The sequence below is a fragment of the Podarcis liolepis genome (assembly GCF_965112155.1).
Source record: "Podarcis liolepis genome assembly, chromosome: 14".
Taxonomy (NCBI): domain Eukaryota; kingdom Metazoa; phylum Chordata; class Lepidosauria; order Squamata; family Lacertidae; genus Podarcis; species Podarcis liolepis.
This window is the reverse complement of record NC_139569.1, coordinates 37,315,820-37,343,282: the sequence shown is the minus strand read 5'-3', so window position 1 is coordinate 37,343,282 and position 27,463 is coordinate 37,315,820. Positions and strand designations below refer to the sequence as shown.

Here is a 27,463-nt window from a genome sequence, read left to right as displayed (position 1 = left end):
TACACAGACTCACACAATCCACATTTCACTGCACCAAACTATGTAGCTTTAGATCCACAGATATATCCAAGCATTACAGGCAAATAAATTTGAATATATATTTATATTTTTAAAACTTATACCTCTCTTTTCTAATTCGTAAAAGAGTTGCTCAAATATACGATTCCAACTCATGTGAGCATTTGCTCCCCAAGTAAAACACATTATCAGTACTTTCAGTTCTTGATGCTACGCATGAGTTGTATCTTTAAAATATAATAGGAGAAACCAGCCACTGGGGGAATATATTCTAATGGGAAAGCATAGATTCATACCCTGTAGTGTCCTTTCGTGGATTGTGGAGAGAACTCCTGGCATACCAAAATTTCATACAGGCGAGCTTTCCACCAACTAAAGGGTTCAGCAGATGTCTTGGAATCGCATTACATCTTCAAATCATCTATTTATCTTGAGATACAGTCCATTTTATGGTTTCTCTGTTCACCAACAGAGACTTGACTAGTCATGACTTGGATTAACATATAACCAGGGGTCAGTAACCTAAGGCCAATGGACCGGAAGTGGCCCATGGAGGTTGTTTGACCGGCCCACGAGCCACCCCCGAACCGAGGAGCCCGCTCTCGCGCTGCGCTATACCGGCACAGCGCAGCGCAGGGACTTGCTTCCGCGGCGCTGGAAATCACGTCTGTGCACACACAGATGCTGAAAATCGCAGGCACGGACATAATCCAGCCCACGGAGGAATCTCCGCGGGACCAATCTGACCCAGGCAAGATAGACCTTGCCGATCCCCGATATAAACAAAGAATATATATATACGGCACTGCATTTTAGCAACTTTGTTCCATTCTGTTTAGGCTTTGTGCCCCCTTCATTTATATTTCACATCAGGGTTTACATCCCACCTTCACTCCGCGAGAAACTGGCAAGCACACGAGAGGGTCTGGAGCAGCATCACTCAATGTGGTGCTTTCTAGATGTAGTCAGACTACAACTTCCATCACCCTTGGTCAGTGGTCATGCTCACAGTGCACCATCCGTTCTATGGCTAGGAGACCCAGCTCACATCTCTTTTACAGATGTGGTATCACACAATACAACACCCTGAGAATTAGATGGCTCCAAACAGAAAAGGGGGTTATGCCACATTCACATAGACAAACACAGCTGGTTTTAGCAAGGAAGAAAGCTCAGCTGCAGCTAAGGCTCTTCCCCCTGCCCACCCAGAAGTGGCTCAAGCCAGTGAGTGGCCACATTTCTATACAGGCAAGAGACCACTGCTCAGTAGTGGAGTACATGCTTTGCATCAAGAAGCTCCCAAGTTCAATCCATGGACTCTTCAGTCAAAAATGAGAAAATCCCTGCCTGGGATCCTGGAGTCACTGCCAGTCAGAACAGACAATGGCAGGCTCTTGGGGACAAATTATTAGACCTGGTAGAAGGCCCCTTCCTCTGACCTCAGTGTAGTGTTTTCTTTTAAAACCCCACACCAGTGCTCTGTTTTGAATATGCAGCAAATCAGAGCCCAGACCACAGAACCAAAAGGGCAGGTATTGCTTAGCTAAAAGAAGGACAATGAAACAAACAAAAAAAAACCCCCACCAAAGGCAGAAGATGTGATCAGTAGCCCAATGAGCACAAGGGGGAGCCCACAAGGGCTTCTCTTAAGAAAGGAAGAAACCCTGCTATGTTATACTGGGAGTGGACCAAAGGAAAATACAGATAAAGCTTTCGCTTACTCTAGTACACACAGCACTCGTCTAATACCCCTTTTCTTATCTCAAGGCCCTAGCTGTCAAGTGTGTGTCTGAGATCCAGCTTAACTGGCAAGCCATCTGCAACAGCTACCCCCATGGCAGAAATGAGTACACAGAGATGGGTGCATGAGCTGAGTAATGCTGTGCTTATGTCATTTCACTGCGTCTTCCCAGAATGTGTGTGAGAAAGAGCACTGCTGCTTGTGTTTCTGAATTTCAGGAACACTCAAATAATCTTAGGCACGCTTCACGTGGGGGTAAGTCTCCCTGAACACAGTGAGACTCACTTCTAGGTAGGAAGGATCACATTGTTAACTGTATTAATGACATGGTTTAGAGTCACTGTGCAAAAAAAACCCCCTAAAAGATGAAACTGAGCACAATCTGTTTTTAGAATGCTCAAAGGCAGGTTTTGGGGGCCCAGACTCTCCACTGTTATCTGTGCCCAAAGGGCACAAGGATGCCCCAACATCTGTCAATGAAAGCTCAGTTCCATGAACAATACATATAGCAATTTTAAAGGGGAATCTCCTTGAATGTCACTTTAAAAAACCCACATGCAAAGGAGTTATATGTTACCATGCTGATTTAAAAAAAAATCTATTGTGGCAAGATTTTTATTTTTTTCCTGCATAAGCTCATGTCATAATAAGTCCCAGGACTCTCTTTCAGCAAAAGACTAACACAGGTACTTTTGCATAACTGCATTACTTGCCACACAACTGACAAGAAACTTTAAAGTCTGTTAGGCTTGTTGCAGTGAAATTCAGCTTCACACATATAGGTGATTTCTTTGCAAAGCCACAGGGTGGATTCAAATTAAGCGAGATAAGAACTGGATGGCTGAAATATTCATGTCCATGGCATTAATCTGGATATGCAGTATATGACTGAATATAGCAAGATAAACAAACACACTCAAGCTTTGGAATCAAAAGGGGCTGGTAGACAAAAGATGGGATTTACTGGAGTCCGAAACCAGTAAGATTAAATTTCTGGTCATGCAGAGCTGCTCACCCAACTGCTTTATTTACCTCTTTCCAAAATGCTTAAACAGTAGTATTTTTTTCGGGGGGGGGGAGGTGAGAAATCCTGGCACATTCATGTTGCCTTATACTTCTGTGACAAATTATTAAGTGCTTACAGATTCTCTCCACTCTCAAGGAGATGCAATTGTCAGCAAGCTCACTGGGAAATGCCAGTGTACAATTCAAGTCTCTTCTTTTCAGTTCTGGCCTCTACAGTTTTTGACAATTGGCATTGCAGAGTTATTGATAACCAGCAGTAGATCAAATAGGACAACAATGTATGTTTTCTCTTCGTGTTTCAAGGCATTCCAAAAAAGCATAAACAAAGACAGTGAAGGCATCCAACTAGTTCATATACTAACCTTGGACATCTTCTCTTTCAGGTCCTGCCTTGTCCACTATGTCTGTACTTTCCACTTCACATGTTGCTACAGATTCTGCTAAGAGTGATGATGGGCTTGACACAGGGCTAGAAGCGGGGTGGCAGGGAGAGAATTTCTTTAGAAAGTGGTACAGGCTTTGCCATAACTAGCACATGAAATATTTGCTTATGGCAGGCAACTGTTTCAACTGCTTATAAAGGCAACTTGATATTATAGACACCAGGGTTCGAGATGCTACTGGGCCATGATGCTGCTAAGTGACCTGGAGTCAGTTCCTCTCTCTCTCTCTGCTGGCGTGAGGATAAACAGGGAAAGGGAGCCACGGTTGTCATCTTAAGCTCCTCGAAGGAAAGGCAGGGCAGAAACAAAATTACAAAACGAATAAAATCATCAGAAGCAAAGTATTTGTCCAAAGACAAGTGCTGCCACCCATTGGACTGCTTGTAATTTAAGAAGATGGTCAGCTGATGGGTGGATGAAGGCAGTGTCACATTTACCCCCACGGACTAGCCTCCACTGTGTTTATCTTGTATATTTAGCACAGAGCTCTGAAAATAATATAACTGTCTTTGAAAGACTGTTCAGAAACTGGGGACAGGTACTGGGACCAGAGCTGCCAGCTCCAAAGCAGATTCACTGGCATGCTTCCAATTCAAAGTGCAAATGCTTATCTTACAAGCATTTAGGTCATACATTGAGGTGCAGATTTTGCTGTGCCATTGCCCATTCCAACAAGTTTTAAGCTGAGATCTTCCCCAGTCAACATCTGTATGGGGCCATCTTTGGGGAGCACCCCGGCAAATCTGGGTACTTTTACAAACCTCAAAGCACACCTGAGTATGGCAATGCCTCCCTCACATTTTCCTGTTCCGTCTAAGTAACTATCAGCACTCAGCACCTGAGTTTTGCTATTATAGGGAGTAGAAAGACGGGCTCCTGCTCTGTCCCCAGATACATTAACGAAACTATCACAGACAGCTATAGTGCAGCACTCCCAATCCAAAAAAGGGAGAATGCTCTCATTCATGCAGATACCATTCTGTCCCCAAAATAGAAAATGCCGCAATTAACATTATGGTAACAATTCCACATAGGCCTTTGACACACACATACACAGGATGGCAACGTTTACCTTGGCTGCATAGGTGGTACAGGTGTAGAATCTAGTGTTGATGAAGTTTCCTGGATGCTGCCTTCAGTGCATTGAACTGGTAAAGACTCAGTTAGGCTACTAACAGAAGTTGCTGAAAGAAGAGGCACTCGTGTTAAGACAGCAATTGGCCACGCTAGAAGACAACTGGACACCATAGGCTTGATGTTGCAATCTTAGGGCTGGGGGAGACTTTAGGCTGTGATGATTTCAGGACAGAATGAAATCTACACCTAAGTTATTAACCACACCTCAGTTGCTTAGAGCAGGGTGCCGATAATGCCAACGTTGCAGGTTCGATCCCCCTATGGGACAGCTGCATATTTCTGCATTGCAGGGGTTGGACTACAATTCAATTATATATGCCCAACTACAAGAGATGGCAATTGTGCCTTTGAATTTAATGTGTTTTTAAAATTCAAGTAAGATAAAATTTGATATTTTAAAAACACAAAGAATACCTCTTCGGGGGACGATAATCAATCCACACTACACATAGCTAAACAACGGAATTTACTGCAGCGATGGCCAACAGCTTGGACGGTTTTAAAAGAGGATCAGACAAATTCATGGGGGATTGGCTTTACGATACTGCTTTAAGTGAATAGTGCAGATAAGGCCATACTTTTAGGGCTGCTGTTTTAAGTAATTCTGACATGGCTTTGCACTAATGAATCATAGAGCTTTAAACAGGTGGTGTGGATGTGGCCTAAGTTAAGAAAGTATTCATGGTCGCTTCCTGGAAAAGTTGCACTATCCTAAATGATGTGCAACATGCTATTTGGCAGGAAGGTCAACAGTGTAATGGGAGGTTCTGCAAGTCGCGTGTTGCCGTTTTAATTTGGCAGCAGCTGTTTCCAGATCACCTGTTTTTCTCTCTCTCCTCAACATAGCTATCCCTTCCTACATTGGCCGGTTTTGGCTCACAAACAAACCAGTCCCTCAATATGGCAGGGATGGGAAACTTTGGAACCAGAGGCCAAATGCGGCCCCTTAGACCTCTGTACCTGGCCCTCAAGACCTCTCTCACCAGCCCCACCTTGCAGCCTTCCTGCCAGTCTGGAATGTGCACTTAATACTCTAATAATGCAGTTGGCCTGGATGGAGGACAGGGTGCCAACTTGAATAAAATATTGGGGGAGCAGGTAACCCACATAATCGATCGCCAAGACGCAGTACATGCACACCAGCTGAATGGCAATGACCATCAACTGGGGGGGGGGAGGACGACTGGCTGGCCCCCTCAAATATATTTTTTTAGGGGCTGAAGAGACCTTGCCCCCTAGGAGTTGGTTCCTATGAGCCTGCTGTACAAAGGTAAGATTCACACTCAGGTCACTTTTGCCTCTGACTCTGCCCACTATTGGCATGTGGCCCCTGGAAGACTGCACAGAAGGGAAAGCAGCCCTCAGGCTGAACACTTCTCCCCGCTCCTGCTCTACAGCTATTTACGGCAGTGCCGGGCAGACTAAGCTTGCAATACTTTACCACAAGTAAAATACGAGCTGCAAGAATGACCCTTAGACTATACTGACAAAAAAACCCCCCTGTTAAAACTGTGTAGGCCTAATGTTCCATTTGAAGCTGAATCATAATCTGTTTGGTGATACTACAGGCCACACACAATTAGTCACAGTTCTTCTTTTCCTTCTCTCTTTCTCTCCCGTTCTACAATTAGCAACTGCCTGCTGCAACACAAAGGAAGGCAGTCTTAGCATGGCCCATTCGACATACACAGGCCAAGCGGAAATCCCAGCTGTCTTGGACAGGTCACGAGATCTTTGCAGGAGTGCGGAATCTTTTGGGCCTTGGTGGGCCAGATTTTTATCTTGCCGCCACCCTGTGGGCCAACTCTGACAAGTTGGTAGGGATCACCCACCTGTCAATTATCTGACCCATGCACTTATATCCTGAAAGGACCCCTGGACGATTAAGTCCAGTCAAAGGCGACTATGGGGTTGCAGTGCTCATCACGCTTTCAGGTTGAGGGAGCCGGCGTTTGCCCACAGACAGTGCCTCCACCCCCATTATTTTGCCATGACAGGGAACCAGGCAGAGGGCCTTCTTGGTAGTGACGCCTGCCCTGTGATGTCAGCAGATGTCAAGGCAATAAAACTACCTGACTTTAAAAAGACATCTGAAAGCAGCCCTGTTTAGGGAAGTTTTTAATGTTTAATGTTTCATTGTGCTTTTAATTTTGTTGGAAGCTGCCCAGAGTAACTGGGGAAACCCAGCCAGATGGGCGGGATACAAAATAATAATAAATAATAATAATAATAATAATAATTATTATTATTATTATTATTATTTTTCCAGCATGTCTAAACAGCTTCTGGTGCAACAGAACACCGTGATGGAAGCCAAAGCACACGGAAACACCACGATGTGGCTAAAGTTCCTCTATGTTACCTGCAGCACCTGGCAGGAGTGAACCCCACAACCTGCCCATCGCCTGATGTCACCCAGTGACGTCAGCTGATTGGTTTGGGAGAGTGGGGGGGGGGGAGAGAGATGGCTTTATGGACCAAACTGACCAGCAAACTGGAGGTTCCCTACCGCAGCCACATGGGCTTGTGCATCTAGAAGTCAACCCTGACACATTTTGGAGATCTGAACTCACCTGGTGGGCTAATTCTACCATTACTACCATTCTGCCGTTGAAGATGTTCTTTATAGCATACCGAACACATGCCATTCGTACGAGGGTTTCCGTAAAATCCGCACCCAGTAGAACAAAGCATAGGCACTTGGCTATGGTTGGTTTCTTGAGCCATACTCTTTTTCTAGTGACCTGGGAAAACAAGAGAGTCGGGTTAGTCAAGGAGTTCAGACCCGCCCTTAAGTTTTTTGCATTCGAGACATTCCACAAAGTCATCATGAAGCCCCTACCAACCTGAGACCAGCATGACCTTTAAGTTCAAGTATACCATCGGGATCTATACACCGAGTCATAAGAAGTTTGCAGAAAGAGGTGGTCAGTGGCTGCCCCTCTCCATTGAAATTCTCTTCTCTGGAGACTTGCCAAAGCTGCAGCCTATGCATCTTTCACTGGTGGTGCAAGACGTTTTTATTCAAGTTGGCTTACAACAGCAATGCAGAGGATGGTATAATTGCAATATTGTGACATATCTTACTCTGGGCAAACTATGAGCTGTAGCTAAAAGCTTGTTCTTTGACCAGGGCTAGCCACTGTAGTGCCTCTCATTATCATCACAATCATTTTACAGTGGTATCTCGGGTTAAGTACTTAATTCGTTCTGGAGGTCCGTTCTTAACCTGAAACTGTTCTTAACCTGAAGCACCACTTTAGCTAATGGGGCCTCCCGCTGCCGCCGCAGCACAATTTCTGTTCTCATCCTGAAGCAAAGTTCTTAACCCGAGGTACTATTTCTGGGTTAGCAGAGTCTGTAACCTGAAGCGTATGTAACCTGAGGTACCACTGTATTTGTACACTGTATTTCCACAGTTAAAACCATGGTCAAAGCAGCTTACGGGGGGGATACATAATTGCAGAAGCTATAAACAATAAATATAAAAATTGACAAAACTGGACAATTGCCACATAAATCAAAATAAGAGCTGAAAAGAAAGATAAAAAAAAAAAATCAACAGCAGCACCAGCAACAACAAAAAACCCAACAGCACCCCACTAAACAATACTGCAGTTTAAGCATCTGTTCAGCTTTTGCAGTTGGAGTATGTCAGGGCCTTTCTAGGCCAGAAGGGGGAAAGCCACAAGGCAGGGGGCAGGTCTTCCAGGTCTTAAAGCCAAGATGGTCTCTGGCCGCCTCAGCTTTTGTAGCTTGAATCTGTATTTTTACATTTTTACCCAACCATTTGACAATTCTTAACAATTATAAGGAAAACTGCTCCAGAGAAAAATACTTCAGAAATAATACTCTACAAGGAAATATCCCTTAACATAAAATTACCATTAACAAAAATGAAACAAAACTCAAAGCCTACTTGAATTTGCATTGCGGGAGGTAATTATTTTCTTGACAAAAATGTATGAGGTGCAACCAGTTTTCCCATAATTGACTTCCATATCACTTGGAATTCTTATACTTAGATAATTTGTTTTTTGACGTTATAGCCAAATCCCAAACTTTATTAAGCCAATCTTTCTGAGAAGTGAGTAATGAAACTTTACAATTTTCAGTCATTAATATTATTAAAGCTGTTAACAAACAGGGTGCAGGTTCTAATTCTCAGAGTGGTTTAACACTCAAGTCCTCTTCCCAGGGAACTCTGGGAATTGTAGTTCTGTGAGGGGAATAGGGGTCTCCTAGCAACCTCCAACACCATTAACAAAACTACAGTTCCCAGAGTTCTTTGGGGAAAGTCGTAACTATTTAAAGTGGTTAGAGACTGATTTAAATATATGGAGCAAATGGGGCCTGTGCTTGGACTAGAACATATACCAGAACAGAGGTGCCAGGAGGAAAATCCATGGCAGCTCAGTGCATGCAGAAACAATTCCCTGAAATCTGAAAGTTTGACTTGAGTGATTTTATTAAAACCATGAGTGGCAGTGTAGGAAGGTTGGGGGAGGGGGGGAAACCAACACTGTCAAATAGACAAAAACAGGAAGTAGTATAGGAGGATGAGTAAACCTCTGAAGAAGAACAAGAAAAACCAGATCCAGTTCTAGCTGAGCCAGCTCCCCAATTTTGTAGCTGGAGGATGAAGGCAGGAGACAGCATCTAGGATAAGGACTCTTGAAAAAGCATTCTGCACACTGTCAACACTTACAAAATATTGAAGATGTAAATAAACCTGAGTTCCTCAAGAATCAGGGAAAAAACCCCAGATGAAAATGAAAAAAAAAAAAATTAAGCTGAACTTAAAAGCCGATCAAGATTTCGCCATGTTAGTGAGAGCAGAAGGGGACATTATGCAGCAAGCTTATCAGTTAAGTGTACAGTACTGGGTTCCTTTCCTGACCCCTGACAAAAAGCAGCTGTGGAGGGAGGGGTGAGAAGGATATTTAACCCTTTCTCTTCCCGCTATTTGTCTCCTCAAAGATTGCTTTTCCATGGGGGTTGGGGGAAGAGCCATGTATGCTCCCCCTATGTAGACACAGCCTAGTTTGGTCCTGAAATCAACAATGCAGGTGGAAAATGCTCTATTAACAATACAAAGAACTTCATACCAGCCCTTTGACATACAGGGCCGCTTTGTAGTAGTAGTAACAGGGTGCTGTGCCAAAGAGTGTACAATCTAGATCTGCTAGTGGTGCCTGGAGAGGTTGGGAGATGTCAGCTTTTGTTTCAGGTGGTGATTAAGACTTTTGGGTAAGGCGAGGCTTTATGGAAGAACAGACTTTGAAAGAGGTGAGGAGCCATATGGAGAAACAAGGGGAAAGGTAAGAACCTAAGACGAGCCCTGCTGGATTCATGTCAAAGGTCCCTCTAGTCCAGCACCCAAGTTCACACAGTGGCCAACCTGATGCAACGACACCCCCCTTCCACTTGTGACCCTGCGCAACTATCATTCAGAGACTCAATGTCGCCAACAATGGAGATAATCTCAGCCGTCATGAGTTGTAGTCATTGATAGCCTTCTCCTCAATCACCCACCCTGTCATAGGAACCGCCCTACCAGAGACCCGTCTAGTCCAACAAAGGTAGATGAGTCTGAAGAGCACAGACTGTGGATGAATAAATATTGGGCTGTGAGAGCTGGGCTGTGATTAGCTTTAAAAATTAAGAGGGCAAGGCAGCAGCTAGTGAAGGGTTTGAAGGGATCACATGGTCTTGAGCTGTCTTCTCCGCTGCCCTCCAGATGTTTCAAGACTACAATTCCCATCAGCCCCAGCCAACAGATGATGGAAGTTGTAGTCCAACAACATCTGGAAGAGCATCAAGCGGGTCTTAAGCGGTGAGGGAAATGAATGATCACCTCCAACAGGGTTGGAGGCGAGAGAGTGTGTGATTCAATAAACCTACCAAGGCGCAAGTGATCTCATTCAGCTTAACACTACCAAGAAACAACAGCTGAACAATTGCTGATGACTGTGGAGCATGAGGATGCAAGAAAGCAAAGCCAGGAGTTGTTATTTAATATTACTACTCCAGCCTCGAAACCTTGCATACCTGTTAGCATTCCCAGGCTACAGAAGCCAATTAATAGGATCAGAGACAGCTGCATTTAGTAGGATTAGCCCCCAAATCTCAGGCTTTTAATCCTCCTATACAAAGAGCCAATTTCAACTAGGGTGAGTGAGGAGGAATCAGGATCTTGAGTCACAGCTTAACCAACTGTTTGTTACAGTGTAAACATAGAAATCATAAAATCAGAGTAGGAAGGGACTCTGAAAACCATCTAATCCAACTCACTGCAATGCAGGAATATGCAGCTGTCCCATACAGGGATCAAACCTGCAACCTTGGCGTTATCAACGCCATGCTCTAACCAACTGAGCTATCCAGGCACATGCTGTACCCCAACCTGTGTAGTGTCTTCAGTGGCCACTGTGGCCCCAATCAACTCCTAAGCAAGACTGGCTCAGAAAGACTGCAACTTTCAAATAATTTTGATCAAGAAAACAAGGGTGCCCATCAAACACAGCTAGGAGAGAAAGGTGCAGAAAGAAATACCCAGTGGCAGTCTGCTAATACTGTTAAGTCACAGGAAAGCAAGAGCAGAAGTCAACAGGTATATCCTGAGCCAGGGGGGACAGCACTGAGCCAGCATAATGTTGTTGAACTCCAACTTCCATCAGCCCCAGCCAGTACGGCCAATGGTCATGGATGGTGGGATTTGTAGTCCAGTAACTCCTGGAGGGCACCATGTTGGCTGCAAGATAACCAATGTTTACGTGCCGAGCTTTGATGAGGAAGGATTTGGCTCCAATCAAGCGTGCTCATATTGAAGTTAATGAACATGACTAACTTAGGTTCATTCATTTCAGTGTGTCCTCTCCGAGTAGGACTTAGTTGGAGAGAACACAATATTTATAAGTATGGCCACCAAAATGTTACATCATTTTCAACCCCCACCTCCCCCAAATCAAGATTTACTAAATGCAAATATGCAACACTACGTGGACACAAACTTATGAAACTGAAACAGGTATCCAAGGCAGGAACTTAGGCCAGGAAGAGAGCGGGAGGCAAAGAGCTGAAGAGTTGATAGTATTTGGGTTGTGTTTGTCTAAACTCCTATCAGGAGAAACCAGAGTTCCATCTTTGCTCTATTTCCACCACCCTCGGGGAGGCGGATTGCAAGAACATTTGAAATGCCTTCAACCAATGTCTTACCAGGCCACATGAAACGTGTTAATCCTAGAATATAAAGCCGCAAATGGCTTGGGACCCAATAGTGTACCTTTTTCTATGCCAACTGTCATGGCCTCTATGATCAGCAGGTGAGGCCTGGGACAGCTCAGTTGGTAGAACATGAGACTCTCAATCTCAGGGTTGTTGGTTTGAGCCCAACTATGGGTGAAAGATCCCTGCATTGCAGGGGATTGGACTAGATGATCCTCACAGTCCCTCCCAACTCTACAATTCTGTGATGTGGGGCCACCAGAGCTGCCTGGTTGGAACTGCCCCACGACAGGGCCTTTTCATTGGTGGTCCCATGGTTGTGGAATGCCTTCCCTAGTGAGGTGTGCCTGTCTCCATCATTATTAACTTTCAGGAGGAATTTGAAAACATTCTTGTTTACATTCTGTGTTTTTATATTGTGATTTTATCGCCCTGAGACATGTGATTTGTTTAGAAAAATAGACATTTGGTGGTTGAAGACTACGATTCCTGGGAATCTTGAAATCATTTGCTGGAAGTCTGTTTTCAATTGCAACTGCTTTCAGGTGTTTTTAGAGCATTTTGGTTTTGTTTTAAAACTGTATATACATTTGCTGCCTTGGACTCCTTTGGGAGGAAGAATGGGAAACAAATTCAATCAATAATTTTAGGAAGTTTCATCTTCAGAGCAGGCCTTTGAGTCTATAGTACGGCGTGAATAGCTTAGTTACACGGAAACAGTAATTACTACTTACAAGAAAGGCTGAGTGCAGCTGTGATACGGATTAGTGGAACACCGGCTTGAGGATCAAAGATTATAATGGGCTATAAAGTGGAACACGCCAATAACTCTGGTTAATCTCAGGGCGAAGAAGACGCAAACAGCAGGAAAAACTTCGTTTACACGAAACATTCCTGACAAGCAGCAAGTGGGGAGGAGGAGAAAAGTCACCCTTTCCTAAGTAAAAAGCTTTCACAGCATCCTACTGCGCGGGTCCTCAAGTCCTATCACAGTAATTATCAGAAATATGCCACTCTGAACATGATTTATAAAGAAGTGCCATGACACCAGCTTTTATTTTACAGCACGCCATTTCAATATCGACTTAAGAAAAGGAGCAGTAAACAAAGCTCAGGCTCTCTGAGCGTGGACTGAAAGGAGAGCATTTCACAGAAGTGTCAATTCCAGAAGCAAAGTGATTTATTAAGAAGCTATTGACTGGTTTTTAATTGTTTTGAATGTACCACTTTACGCCAAAGTGTCTTAACGTGCCTGTGAGGGCAGAAAAGACTAAATGAAACAGCCCAACAAAAAAAATTCTTTAGATGGCCGTCAAATGACAACGCTTCTTCCTTTGAGAAGATGAGAAATTATCTCTTAGAAATCGGGCCACAGTCATTCATGAGCGCGGAAAAGTTTTAAAAAACTTCTGACTGGAGAATAATTCTGATTAGTGTCACAGACTGGGCAGTATATAACAACTGTAGGGAATCATTCTCATATGCTGATCTTTCAGCGAACTCCAAGAATAAAATATGGGCAGGGCTAGCTGTTTCAGTTCTTTTATACTGCCCTAATAAGCCTCACTTAAGAACATAAGAAGAGCTTGCTGGATCAGGCCAATGGCCAATGCCATGGGTAGACAAACTAAGGCCCGGGGGCCGGATGCGGCCCAATCGCCTTCTAAATCTGGCCCGCGGACAGTTCGTGAATCAGTGTGTTTTTACATGAGTAGAATGTGTGCTTTTATTTAAAATGCATCTCTGGGTTATCTGTGGGGCATAGGAATTCATATTTTTTTTTCCAAAATATAGTCTGGCCCCCTACAAGGTCTGAGGGACAGTGGACCGGCCCCTGCCGAAAAATTTTGCTGACCCCTGGCCAATACAGTCCAGCATCCTTTTTTCACAGTGGCCAACCAGATGCCTATGGGAAGGCTGCAAGCAGGACCCAGGTGAAAGAGAACCCTCTCCTTCTGCGGTTTTCAGCAAATGGTATTCAGAAGCAAATTACCATCAGGGGTAGCAGCTACTGAGAGCCTTCTCCTCCATGACTTTGTCTAATCCTTTAAAATAACCCAGCCATCTGGGCTGGTGGCTATCACTGCCGCTTGTGGGAGAGAATTAAAACCAAGAGCTGTGTGAATAATGACTTTCATTTGTCTGTCCTGAATCTCTGTTGGATCTCCCCGACTTCTAGTGCTACGAGTAGAGCTGAGTCATGTATCGATTCATCGTCCAAAACTGATCTAAAGTTGAGATCGCGATTTCAGAGTTTTGGGGCAGGCAATGTGTCGCGAACCCCCGCTCCCCCTGGGCGCAGCCAGCATTGCGCACTTCGCTCCCAGGCGCCATGCAAGGCTGCCCAATGATTGCCAACTCCTCCCTCAGCCCAGCCGCCAGCCTTGGGAGCCCAAGACTCAAGTAAGGCTTGCCAGCCAGCCAGCACCTCTGCTTCTTTCTCTGGTCCTGCAAGCGGCTGCTTCCTCACTCCCTTTCTCCTCATGCCAGGTGCTGAGCTACACCCAGGTGGAACAGAGCTGCCTCCTGTGCCTTGCGTGACATTCCAGAGGGTAGCTCCTGGTAGCCACCACTTGCAAGATGAGAGCTCCAGGGAGGCTGGCGGCGCTCCAGGGGTCCGTGTTTGCGTTGCCATGAGGTGCCCTTGCAGATGCGCTCTGCCCGGGGCTGTGCAGCCCACCCTCACCATGAAGCGGCAGAAGCTGCGCATGATGCTGCTGATTGTCTGTGTGGCCAGTTGCCGAGGGCGGGGGGGCAACCGCCTTCTTCCTCCCACCTTTCCGACACCGTGATATACAGTCATACCTCGTGTTGTGTTTGCTTCAGGTTGTGTCCCATAGCGACCCGGAAATACCGGAAAGGGTTACTTCCGGGTTTCACTGCTTGCACATGCACTCAAAATGATGTCACGCGCATGCACAGAAGTGGCGAATCACGACACACGCAGACTCGGGTTGCGTTCTGCTCAGGTTGCGAACGGGGCTCCAGAACGGATCCCGTTCGCAACCAGAGGTACCATTGTATTGGGATATATTGCAAGGTTTAACTTCCGAACAAAATGCCTTGTGTCTGTCTGTCTTTCGTATGGTAAGCAAAGGCACTAATCCCTTTCCTTTAGTACACCCTGTTCAAAGATGAAACACACAAAATGTGAGTGTATCCTGCTTGTTGGTATGCAGTTTGGGGCATCCAGAAGCAAAAGGGAACACGGTTAATATTTAATTTCCACTCTATGATTTCAGAACTGGCCATTCAAGAGTAAATTTCTGGCTCAATCCAAGTCAATGCCCTTGAAAATTAATTTCAGCCAACTCAGTTCTACAGCAAAAGAAACAAAACTCCACAACACAACCCGCCCTTATCCTGTGCCAGATCATTGATCCAGTAGCCTAGTACTATCTTTGACTGTCAGCAGCTTTCATTGGCCTCAGGTCAGAAGATGTCTTTCCCAGTTCTTCTGCCTTTGCGTGGAGAGGTCAGGAAGCAGGTCTGGAATTGCCTACCCGCAGAGCATGTTTTATCAGAGTTCTCTGTCCCCAGGTAGAACACTTCGTCTGAAGTTGCTCTGATACTTCTGCTTTCTGCTTGTTCAAACTATGCACGTAAACAGCAAAGCACGAAAAAACAGTTCTGCCCAGAGGATATGAAAAACATTTTCTTCTTTAAAAAGGGGACATTGCCACATTTGTCTCAGCAAATGGCAGGTTTTACTATTTTTAGACCAAAGCCTCAGATGTTTCGCAAAAAGCACTTTCAAAAAGAGGGGGGAAATCTATAGATTTAGGATTTCACATCAAAGAAACAGGTTTTTGGTTTTTTAAATGAGATTTTCCAGTTGCACAAATTCCCTGTTGGACATCCCAAAATAACAAGTGTAAAAAGCCAAATGAACAAGGTGTGCTTTGCTCCTTGCTTATGGTATTATTGCTTGGGTGCTTGTGAGATCAGGGGTGTATATGTATATGTATATCACACATACACACACACAGTGTCAAACCTCAGTTCCCAAACTGCTCCATTTTGGAATGTTTCAGCTCCCAAATGCCTAAAACCCGGAAGTAAATGCTCCGGCTTTTGAACATTTTTCGGAAGCCAACGTCCAACGCAGCTTCTGCTGAGTACAGCAAGCTCTTGCAACCAATTGGAAGCCGTGCATCGGTTGTCAAACATTTCGGAAACTGAATGGGCTTCCGGGACGTATTACATTCAACAACTGAAGTTTGAAGAGAGAGAGAGAGAGAGAGAGAGAGAGAGAGGAAGGAAGGAAGGAAGGAAGGAAGGAAGGAAGGAAGGAAGGAAGGAGACAACCACTTGCCAGTTCTTCATCTTCCCTACTCCAGCTCTTCTCCTCTCAGTTTATATATAGCAGCTGCAGCACAAGCTTAAAGAGACTCCCAGATTGACATCTACCAGGCCCCACAGACCAAACTAGGTAGGCCAATTAACACCAGACCTCTAGAGAAACTGAAGGCCAGTGAGATACAAGTTTGTGGCCTGGGCCTATTCCGATACTGCCAGGCCTGCTAAAATCTCAACAGATTTTCTGAACTATAGCCTGATCATGGTCCAAAAAATACTTTCAAATGAGAAAAATGATATTTAGTCTCATGTGAATTCAAAAACAAACAAGCCCGCACCAAAGCAGGAATAAACTCTGCACAAGTTGCTCCTTCAGCCAGGTGACTCAGTGGAGTCAAGGCAGAGCCAGAATCAGCTTAGCAGTTGTCTTCAGTGCGCTCTGCAAACAGAAGGGTTTATTTATTTTATTTAAGACACGCCGCTTAATTATTCCTATTTCTAAGGATGGTCTGCAGAATCAAGTTGCCAACAAATGAAAGCTTTTCCCAGAGGGTTTCTATATGGTTTATTTCAGACTCACCTGGGCGATCTGAAAAAACTGACTAGGAAACAGAGGAGTTAACTCAGCAAACCCAGAGGGGATTAAAATATATTAGTAGTGGCTGTCCGGATCTCCTCTGCCTCTCATACCAAGCTGAAGTTCTCTCCCTGTCTCTCACGGAGTTTGGGGGAGAAGGAAGGACATAAAAAAATGGTGACTGTAACACTCCTTCAGGAAAGCAAATGACAACAACTGTTTTCATTGATCAAATTCTGGGCACTGAGTGTGTTGAGAGTGTGCCTTTGAGGACAAGGTCAAATTATTTTCAGGGTCGCCAAATTACATAAACACTGTGCAGGTGCTTGGCTGCGTGTTTGCTGCCAAACCCCATTATCCAACATCAAGAGACTCATAAGTGCAAGTGTTGTACTAAAAAATAAAAGCACGGCCCGACTACTTGCAGAAACAGGAAACTTCTATCTTTGCACCTATTATAATATGCCACCATTGGCTGAATGGGAGCCCAGACAGTGTTTGAAACGTGCTAGACATGGGTGGTGCTGTGGAGGGAAGTGGGTGTTGCTGTGGGTTAAACCACAGAGCCCAGGACTTGCCAATCAGAAGGTTAGCAGTTCGAATATCCACAACGGGGTGAGCTCCCGTTGCTCGGTCCCTGCTCCTGCCAACCTAGCAGTTCGAAAGCACGTCAAAGTGCAAGTAGATAAATAGGTACCGCTCCAGCGGCAAGGTAAACGTCGTTTCCACGCGCTGCTCTGGTTCGCCAGAAGTGGCTTAGTCACGCTGGCCACATGACCCGGAAGCTGTACGCCGGCTCCCTTGGCCAATAAAGCGAGATGAGCGCTGCAACCCCAGAGTCGGCCACGACTGGACCTAATGGTCAGGGGTCCCTTTACCTTTAGGCACCAGGCACATTTTGCACCTGGCTTTCAACCACTTGCAACCAAGTGAAGATGCCCAGGTGCCAGGATGGCACCTGGCCTTTCCACCATCTGGGGATCATTGGATTAGGACTGTTTTCACACACTAATACCCCATCCTGTAGAATTCTATCACTTATATTTTATTTGCACAATCAGATGAATTTCTGGAACCATATTGTTTTTTCTGTGCAGCCTGAGCAGGAGGAGTCACCATTAAGACAGAGAGGTTGGATTTTGCCAATGTACACCTGGATCAAGTGACTTTTCTTCTTTCTCAGAGCTCTTAACCTAGCTCAAGGTTGTCATCTGAACTCGCCAACTGAGAATCAATCACAGTCCATCATTTGAAAAGTAAGACTTTAGAGCCATCTTGCCCAAGGCATTCCATTTTGGTGACTGCAACCTTGGTTTAAGGAGCCATTTGGCGCCTAGTTTATATATATATCTGAGTTTCTAACATTGCCCCAGACCAGCTACTTGGCTGCCAAAGAAGGAACGGGATGCAAGACAGGTCCAAGGTTAACTTTAAAGCTTAGTTGCAAGGATGCAACAAAGTGTTGCCTGCTTGAAGATTAAGAAGAAGTGGTTCTGCTGAAAAAGGAAGGCATTTTAATATGGTTTGGGCAGTTTAAGTATGGAAACTGAGTGCACTTTACCAAATAATGTGTATACGCTGTCCCTGGCATTGCCTGTTGTTTAAGGGGTTAATGAGCACATAGACCTGATGTATGTCCAGTTATACCCCCCCTTTCCAAGTGCACATAATCAGCTTTCCAACTGCACATTTCCCTCCCAGTTGTACATTCTGTGTCCAACTGCACACTAGAAAAAACAAACAAACCGTGGAAAGAATCCGTATACAGGAAGAAAGACAGATACTCCTGACAACTGCATTCACACCCTCTTTCCAACCAAAGAAAGAGCACAATGATTTATACACACTATGTGGCAGGATGCCAATTTCCTATTGTGTCATCTTGTCACAAAAATCAAGCTGCCTGGATGAATACGGATTGAACAGGAGTGTGCGCACGCGTTAGCAAGGACGATTAATATTGCAAGGAGAGAAGAATCACTGGCTTTGCAGGAAGGCGAGATTAGACGCTAGCCAACACGTGACGTCTATCTTACTTTTAACCCCAAGGAAGTACCCGTGGCTGCTTCCCTACTTGACCGCTACTTCCTGCTTTGACACTCTGAACTTAATGCACCGTCTAAGAATAGGGAGGGAGAAAGGGGGTGCTATTTTTAGAAGGGAAGGCTGGCTGAGAGACAGATGGGGAACTGAGCTGAGTTTACACAACTCTTCATTTGGAGATCACCACCCTATGGATTCTGACCACCCTATCTTGAAAGAGAAAGACAGGCAATGAACAGCCCAGCTATTTCTGTAGGTCGAAGGGAGTCTTCGGCAGTGTATGAATGTTTGTATTTATTTATGTATTTGGACCAGCCTCGTCACAACACATGGCAAACCACTTTTGCAGCCTAGGAATTTGTTTTACAAAAGCAGTTTGTGGCACAGCAGGCTTTCCCAAACTTTGGTCTCCAGATGTTTGGGGACTACAACTCCCATCATTCCTACCTAGCAGGAGCAGGGGTCAGGGATGATGGGACTTGTAGTCCAAAAACAGCTGGTGACCCAAGTTTGGGAAACCTTGCTCTAGAGGGCCAATAATTCCACTGAGCGTGCCCAAGACATAATAAGCATGCCTGAAGTAGCTGTTTGAACCCCAAGCAGCACAGTCTTCAACCAGGGTTTGTATGATAAGTTCAAAAGAACAACAACAACAACAACAATCAATGTTTCTCTGTCAGTGTGTTGACATTTTCCAAACACAAAGCACACAAATCAACATTTAAATATACCCCTTTCAACATATTTGCTCTCGAGATAAATATTTCTGATAAATGCATGTTAATATATTTTTGAAACAAGGAACCATGTTGGCGGTTTTAGGAAGCCTAAAAGCCAGTAGATAACTAAATTACAATCTGCACAAACTAAATTACAATTCGTGCAGGAGATGCAGATGCAGATGAGTTTAGTTTAATTTCCTCAAGCGTTCCTACTTAAGGAAGGAATCAGTCTGCCAAAATGAGATGTACTTAAACACACACACCAGGTCCATTCTTACTGAAGAAGTGAAGCCATGCACTCTCAGGTTACTAGTCCACAACATGGACTAGTTGTTCTGAAACAACAGTTTCAGAAATCTACACTAGTTATTTCCTGCTAATACTGAAAGAAAGAGAAATCTAGTCAATATTGCTCCCATTTACTGAAACCCTTCTGCCTGATGTAATGTGAATCCCTGAAGCAAGTGACAAGGCAAGTACCAATTCACAAGTCTAAGATGTCATTACTATGAGAACATCTTGGCATATCATTCACTTAGCTTTCCAGAGTCATTGTTATCCAACTGAAGAAATGCCTAAATAGCAGAATACACACAAAGTGTTGGCCAAAGACAGTATCATGAATGAATAAACTAGATATCGTAATCTCATTATTATTATTATCATTAGCAATGTTTACCCGCCCTTCACACTAAGGTCCTAGGGTGGGTCAATTAGAAGTACAACATTCAAAAGCAGTTAAAACAAACTGCAATCACAGGAATAGGGTGGGCCCTAAAATATATATATCTCAAACGGCCAGGGTAAATAGCTGTATCATCAGCATTTCATACATTTACATATTGTCCTTTTCCTGCCATATGCTCAAGGCAATGTTCATGGGGTTGCCATGTGTCTCCCATCCAGACTTAAAGCTGCTTTGCTTTAGCAGGTGAATGCACCCTATGGCCTAAGATATATACCCTGGCAAAGTACCGGGAGATCCATATCCTCCAACATTTTTCCGATGAAAATAGTGGCATCCTATTCCATAATAATAATTTTACTATTTATACCCCACCCATATGACTGAGTTGGCCCAGCCACTCTGGGTGGCTTTCAACATATATAAAAACAAAATAAATAAAGCATTTAATGTTTTAAAACTTCCCTATACAGGGCTGCCTTCAGATGGCTCGGGGGTCAGATAATTCCCTACCCTCCAACATTACTCCACGGAAAATAGGGACACCTGGGATGACTTCTGTAAATCTGGGACTGTCTCTGGAAAATTGGGACACTTGGAGGGTCTGGGACATCTATTCAGTGTATTTTTTTAAAAAAATTGTTGCCCAATTAATATGGGACATCTTTTTAGTTGACTGAAAGTTTTAAATTGATGAATCTAACCGGTCTCCAGGATGAGAAGGAGAAAGAGTTCTGCATGAGCTGGAGACTGACCTAAGCACATTCCCGTACTGATCAACGTTTATGTGATAATGCTGCTGAGCGATCAAAGCACTTTATAAATGCCAAGCATGAATAATGCAAGTAAGGCAATGCAGTTTTATTCCAAGACGCATCATCTGATAAACAGGGTTCAATCAATTCTTAATTGCAGGATGCATAGCTTTAGCAGTGTGACAAAGATAGATGGAGGGAGGTTTGTCAATGATGAGGGTAGGTGGGGAAAATAATCTTAAGCAGGGAATGAGTGGCATCCTGCAAGAACTTGCTAACACTGACTGACACAACCCACAAATAGGTCAAAAGTTGCACATGACTCTGCAGCTTTTAAATTAGTCACCATCTGAAAAAGCAAAGCGCCACGTCAGATAATGAAAGAGGCGGAGAGGATTTGCTCCAGTACTGAAACGATACCAAAAAAAGAAAAGTTGTTTTTTTCCAATATAACAAGCACTGAGGCACAATAAAACCTGTCAACTGGCCTGTTGTCTTTAAGGGGTCATGAACGGGCCAGAATTCCTGAAGCTGTGAAACAAAATTATGTCCTACAGTTGATTCATATGCTGGCCTCCTAGGTGGTAAAATCCTTGTGCAATTTAGCACTTCAGTTTCATGTGATAAGCCTTTCGATTCTAATCCACCCAATAGTGAAATTACTAGGATTTTCACAACAGAGAGAGAAGTTTATAGAGGCAGTGGGACGTAATAGCTAGAGTCTTGGACTAAGACCAGGGAGACCTGGATTCAAATCTTTACCATGAAGCTCATTTAGGGACTCTAGGACAGCTAGCCATTCTCACCCTGACCTACCTCACAGGGCTGTTGTGAGCATACAATGGGGAGGGGGTTGTACCAAAATGAATCAAGGAGGTTGTTGTTGTTGTTTTCCAGAGAAAAACCTATGAATATGTCATTATCGTATCTCTTTTCCTCAAAAGGAAGCCAAAAGTGTGTGTGCCAAATAAAGCAGGTGCTTTCAAATATTTGCATGACGTTAGCTGGCAATAGGACTCTGAGGCAATATATCAAGCTTGTGTGTGTTCTGCAGCCCCATGCATGTTTAGTTGGAAGTCCCACTGTGTTGGGCTTACTCTCCAGGAAAGAAATTCAGCACTGCAGTCTAGCTTTACTTCAAAGTACCTTAAAAACCCACAAAAACCTATCTTCGCCAACTCAGCTTTTCCTTCGCCTGTCACAAAAAGTCAAGATTTGTATTGCTTATAGCCAATGGCCATCACAATACAAACCACTAAACAAACTGTAAGTAAAGTGAAAGAATGATGATGATGATAATCCAGGAGGACATTAACATAAAATATCAGAAATACAAATAGTTAAAACCTAAGACAATAAAAAATATCCTGTATCATTTAAGTTAACAAGTCTGCATGGCAGCCTACATGGTTTTGGGCCTTAAAAAAGTAGAATCATAGGATTGTAAAGCTGGAAGGGACCACAAGGGTCATCCAATCCAACCCCCAGTAATGAAGGAATATTTTGCCCAATGTGGGAATTAAATCCACAACCCTGAGATTAAGAATCTCATGTTATACCAACTGAACTACCCCTGTAATCCGTATGTTCTGCACTGCTAGCAGCATATAAAGCTACCCTTTTGGTAACAAACTTGTCCATGTCAACCAGCAGACATCTAATTTTAAAATCTTATGATTGGCCTCCTGGAACAAGGTGGCTATCCTGTAGCCATCCAGATATTCTTACAATTTGCATTGTGCCTTACCATTGGCCATTGCTGACTGGGGCTGCTGAAGAAGAAGAAGAAGAAGAAGAAGAAGAAGAAGAAGAAGAAGAAGAAGAGTTTGGATTTGATATCCCGCTTTATCACTACCCGAAGGAGTCTCAAAGCGGCTCACATTCTCCTTTTCCTTCCTCCCCCACAACAAACACTCTGTGAGGTGAGTGGGACTGAGAGACTTCAGAAAAGTGTGACTAGCCCAAGGTCACCCAGCAGCTGCATGTGGAAGAGCGGAGACGCGAACCCGGTTCCCCAGATACGAATCTACCGCTCTTAACCACTACACCACACTGGCTCTCCCAGCTGGGAGTCCAACAACATTTGGAGGGCAATAAATTATCCAAACCCATCTACTAAATATTTCGGGAAACTGTTGCTCTGTTTGTTAGACATTTGGACACCTCTTAAGATATCATAACCAAATATTGCATGATGCTTCCTGAGATTTAGAAGCAGGTTTTTGTCTATGTTTGGATACAGTTGGCTGCCATTTTGACTCAAGATGGCGGACTGAACTTTTCAAAACTGCACTGATGTTTGTTTGTTTGTTTGTTTGATATCCTGAGCAACACTGGATACAACGCTGCTAGTACCGGATAACTCTAAAAAAGAGAAATGAATATATATCTTAGTGAGTTTATAGAAGGTGATACAGAATACAATGCCTTCCTTGAAGCCTGATTCCTCCACCCCAAGAGATGGTAATTTCTTAACTTTTTTTAAGAGAAAGAGAGAAAGAGAGAGAGATTTTAGTGCAACCAATTGACATGTTTTCTCCTCTTAAACTTTACAATGGTGCCAAATTACACCCTGTAGAAGACACAGAGTAGCTGCTAAATGTCTCCTTATGTCACCTTCTCCTCTATAATTAATGGTTCATTTGCCTATAATGTTGCATTATGAGTTTCCCTGTTCTTCCCCCCACATACACCCCTAAAGGCAAATGCTGTGAATTGGGAAAAGTCAGGGTGGGTGCCACCACTGTTTGCAGTGGCTTCTGCTGGAGTATTCTGCAACAAGAAACTGACACTGTAGTAGTAGAGTCGTGCTGGATTTACACCGGATAATTCTGCTTCATTAGTTGCTCTGCAGTGCCCCTCCAATGCTAACACAATATTGCAGTCTGGAGGGGCACTCTGGCACTACAGTGCAACTGAAGTGGGACAACCACCCTCCCACCATGTCCAGAACATTTGTGGTATTAAAAAGTTGCAGGATTTCAGCAGGGAGCTACAGGATGGGCGCAGACCGAAAACAAAGCAGCACGAACACCCTGAAACTTTGGGAGCTGCAAACAGGATTGAAAGGGGGGAATCACATACACCTGTCCCCAATGCCACTCAGCACAAATTATCATGAATGCACAATAGAAAATTGAAAAATCAATTTAAAAAATTGGCAAAAAAGGACATCCGGAAGGGCCCAATCATGTCACAGGTAAGTGAGGTTATGTGTAACATGGAGAAAGAAAGAAAACACAGCACTGGGAATCCGTCCCACGACCTGCCATAACAAGTCATCTGACCCTTAGCAAAAAGTTTGAACAGATGATTCAAAAGCAGTTGCTGGAAAGGCTGAACCCAATCAACAAACATCACAGAACACCCCTAGCTAACACAGCCTTGGAGAGTACTTGCTTCAATTAAAAACAACAACAGGACAAACTTTTTGTACTAATGACACAAGCCATCACACAAACTGTTTACCTGATTTGATATTAAGATTTAATTTTAATTTATTACCAGCCCTTCACCCTAAGGCCCTATGGGGAGGGTTGCCACCATTTAAAAATGCAACATTAAAAACAATTTAAAAACCAGACAAAGTCACAAAAACTAGGGTGGGTTCAAAAAATACGCAGCTCAGGTGTCAAGAGGCCGAGGTGAAAGAGGCAAGACAAGAAAAGCAGGCCTTTTACTGCTCATTTTGCCTTTTCACCAGCAGAGACAGTGAGACATAAAAAAGCTTTCATTAATGAAAAGAAGTGTCCCCAGTATGTTTTCCATTCTGTCCAGCTTAAGCTGCTTTGAATAGTATGACAGATAATACGACGATAAGACTATGAGATTGTGCTAGGAAGAAGGAAGGATTTTTTTGTTCTGGCGGCTTCTGCTCCACACACACACACACACACACACACAGCTGAAAAGACATTTTGTGCTGTCTGGTATCAAACCTTCTATCTCTCGGCGCTAAACAGACCTATGATAATAAGTTAACACAAAATGGATTGTTTAAAAAGGTCATTTTATACATTACAGTGAATGGCAAGCTTGGTGAACTCGTGCAAATTTTTGGTTATTCCAAACACCAAAACAGGTAATTTAATTATTTAAAGGCACTTTTGAGCCACCTTGCAAAGTATAAATATTTCCCAAAAGTACCATACAAATGTAAAATAAAAACATTTCGAAACAGACATCAAAATTCACAATCACGATATACTTTTAACAGAGGAGCAACACAGCCACTAGAACTCAAGCCAGCAAGCCTGTTACTTTGCAGAAGCTGTTAAATATGCTTGTGTTTTAGCTCCTCATTCCAGTACTGGGCTAGGAAGAAAGCCTCTTCCTATGGCAGCACTGCAACGGGGAGGAAAGACCTTCCCCAAACTGGGCACCTCTTCTATCTGAACCAGCCAAGAGAGAGGTTTACAACTTTAGTGAGAATTAGGCCAGCGTGAGAACACTGAATAGGATATTCCTACCCTGACTTCAGACACAATATCAAACCATGTTTTGTTGTGACATAACCAACATCTGACAAACCATGGTTTTGAGTGGCCAAATCAAACTAGGAACTGAAACTACAGTTTGAAGCTGATTTGCAAACCACAGTTTGAGGAAACTGTGGTTTGGCCTTGCACCCAAAGTGCAAACCATGGGAAGTTGCTTGGCCTTATAGGATCCCGGGCAAACCACTGCACAAATCATTGTCCGCCTACATGTCTGCAATTTGTGTCATGGTTTGGAGTCTAAACTGTGGTTTGCGCAACCAGAGATCATGTGTTACCTCTGAATCAACCCACTACATTCCAAAGATCCACTCATAAAATGCATAATAATGTTTTAGGTATTAGGTCTGGATTTGGGCCTCTGAATAAAAGTGCTGAGATTCCCAGGAAGCAGCTGATCATTCCCACTAGGTCTTTTCTAACCTTGAACTACATGCTACAAATGTCTCATTATATAAAATGAATAACCTTTAATGATCAGAAGTCCCAATTCCAGGTTCTGCGAATTCAGAGGCTGCCTGCCCAGTCTCCTGCTTCTGCCCGAAATTATTTTGTGCCAATTCAAACCCAATCCATGCAGCAACAAGGAAGCTGCTGCACTATGGCTCTTCAAGCAAGCAGGATACAGTCATACCTTGGTTCTCAAACCGTTCCGGAAGTCCGTTCGACTTCTGAAAATGTTCGAAAACCAAGGCACGGCTTCCGATTGGCTGCAGGAGCTTCCTGCACTCAATCGGAAGCCGCAGAAGCCGTGTTGGACGTTCAGGTTCCAAAGAACGTTCAAAAAGCGGAACACACACTTCCAGGTTTTCGCCGTTCGGGAGCCAAAACGTACGAGTACCAAGGCGTTCGACAACCAAAGTACGACTGTATTTATTTTGTTCAATCAATAAATGAACAAGTAGCTATTGGTAACACACACAACTGAGACTCTAACATAACTAATTCCTTGAGAATGGCTGTGGCTTAAGTGTCATCCAGTCTTCCCTCAATTACAATTGCTTTCTCTTGACACACTAGCCCTCCAGGGATAATGAGTCGTCATTTCAAAACACAAGGGAACATCCAAACACTTATTCCCTCCATTTACAACCCCCCAAAAACCTCAGTCTTGGAAGGACTGTACCACATCATGAAGTTAATTTCCCATGTCTCTGAACCAGTTCCAAGCCACAGGAGACAAGTCATCATCCCTTAAACTGAAAATAAGTGGTGGAGGACAACCTTGCATTATCATGGTTCCTACCAAGTGCAGACCCGATTGCCAAAACAAGCAGGCCCTATTTATATCACAAGTTTGAGGTGCATTGGCAAAGCTTTTATGCTGGTGTTTCCCAAGCTTTTGATACCCAAAGCACCAACACAGACTCCCAGACTGAAATTGGACACACTTCACACAATGAACAAGCATTCTTCTTAGGAACACAGGAAGCTGCCGGACGCATTGGCACATCTACCTCCGTACTGCCTACAATGAGTGGAAGTGGCTCTACAGGGGTTTCAGGCAGAGAATCTTCAGCAAAGGCAAATGCTCTACCACTAAGTGATGGTCCCAACTTTCCTTGTTATTGCAGGATAGTTAATATTAATTATGGGGGCCCCAACCTGTGACCCATCTCTCAAGGCAATGATGGTGCTTCTGGGATTCTCCTATGTCCATCAGCTGCACTGCATGAGAGACCACTGCTGTGGTGGTAGACTCACTTAAATTAATGAACATGACTGGAGTTGGGTCCATTAATTTCAACAGGTTTGCTCTGAGTAAAACTTGGTTGCATACCACATGAACCTATAGTCTGACCCTGCAGGGCTCTCCTTATGGTTCTCGGGGGTTTTCTAGTCCACGGATGATGACATTCATTTTTCAAGGGCAGTTCAGCCCCATTCACATCACCCTGGCAGCCCCCTAAACACATATGTCCTATCTGCACTATACATTCAAAGCAGTATCACACCACTTTAAACAGTCATGGCTTCCCACAAGGAATGCTAGGAAGTGTAGTTTGTTACGGATGCTGACAGTTGTTAGGAGACTCCCCCCCCCCCCAATTCTCTTCAAAGGGCTACAATTCTCAGAGTGGTTTAACTATCGATCCCTCTTTTTATTATTTCATTTATTTATTCAATTTGTATACTGCCCTATGCCCTCAGGTCTCAGGGTGGTCCACAAAACCAAAACAAAAAATACGTAATCAAAATAAAAACCAAAAACAACCCAATAACCCCCCGCCAACACATTTTAAAAGGGCACTGGATGTCAATCAGCCAAAGGCCTGGTTAAAGAGAAATGTTTT

The 27,463-nt window shown here is 43.9% G+C and overlaps 1 protein-coding gene across 6 annotated transcripts in view; it reads right to left on the bottom strand.

The window, feature by feature from the left end:
* ZFAND6 (zinc finger AN1-type containing 6) overlaps window positions 1-27,463 on the bottom strand; it is a 77,413-nt gene that overhangs the window by 13,876 nt on the left and 36,074 nt on the right. For all 6 annotated transcript variants that reach the window (XM_083475372.1, XM_083475376.1, XM_083475371.1 and 3 more), the window contains exons 2-4: window positions 6,939-7,109; window positions 4,301-4,412; window positions 3,148-3,254 (exon numbers count right to left, since the gene is read on the bottom strand). In XM_083475372.1, the coding sequence (XP_083331498.1) occupies window positions 3,148-3,254; window positions 4,301-4,412; window positions 6,939-7,092 (373 nt within the window). In that variant the 5' untranslated portion in view covers window positions 7,093-7,109. The remainder of the gene's footprint in view (window positions 1-3,147; window positions 3,255-4,300; window positions 4,413-6,938; window positions 7,110-27,463) is intronic.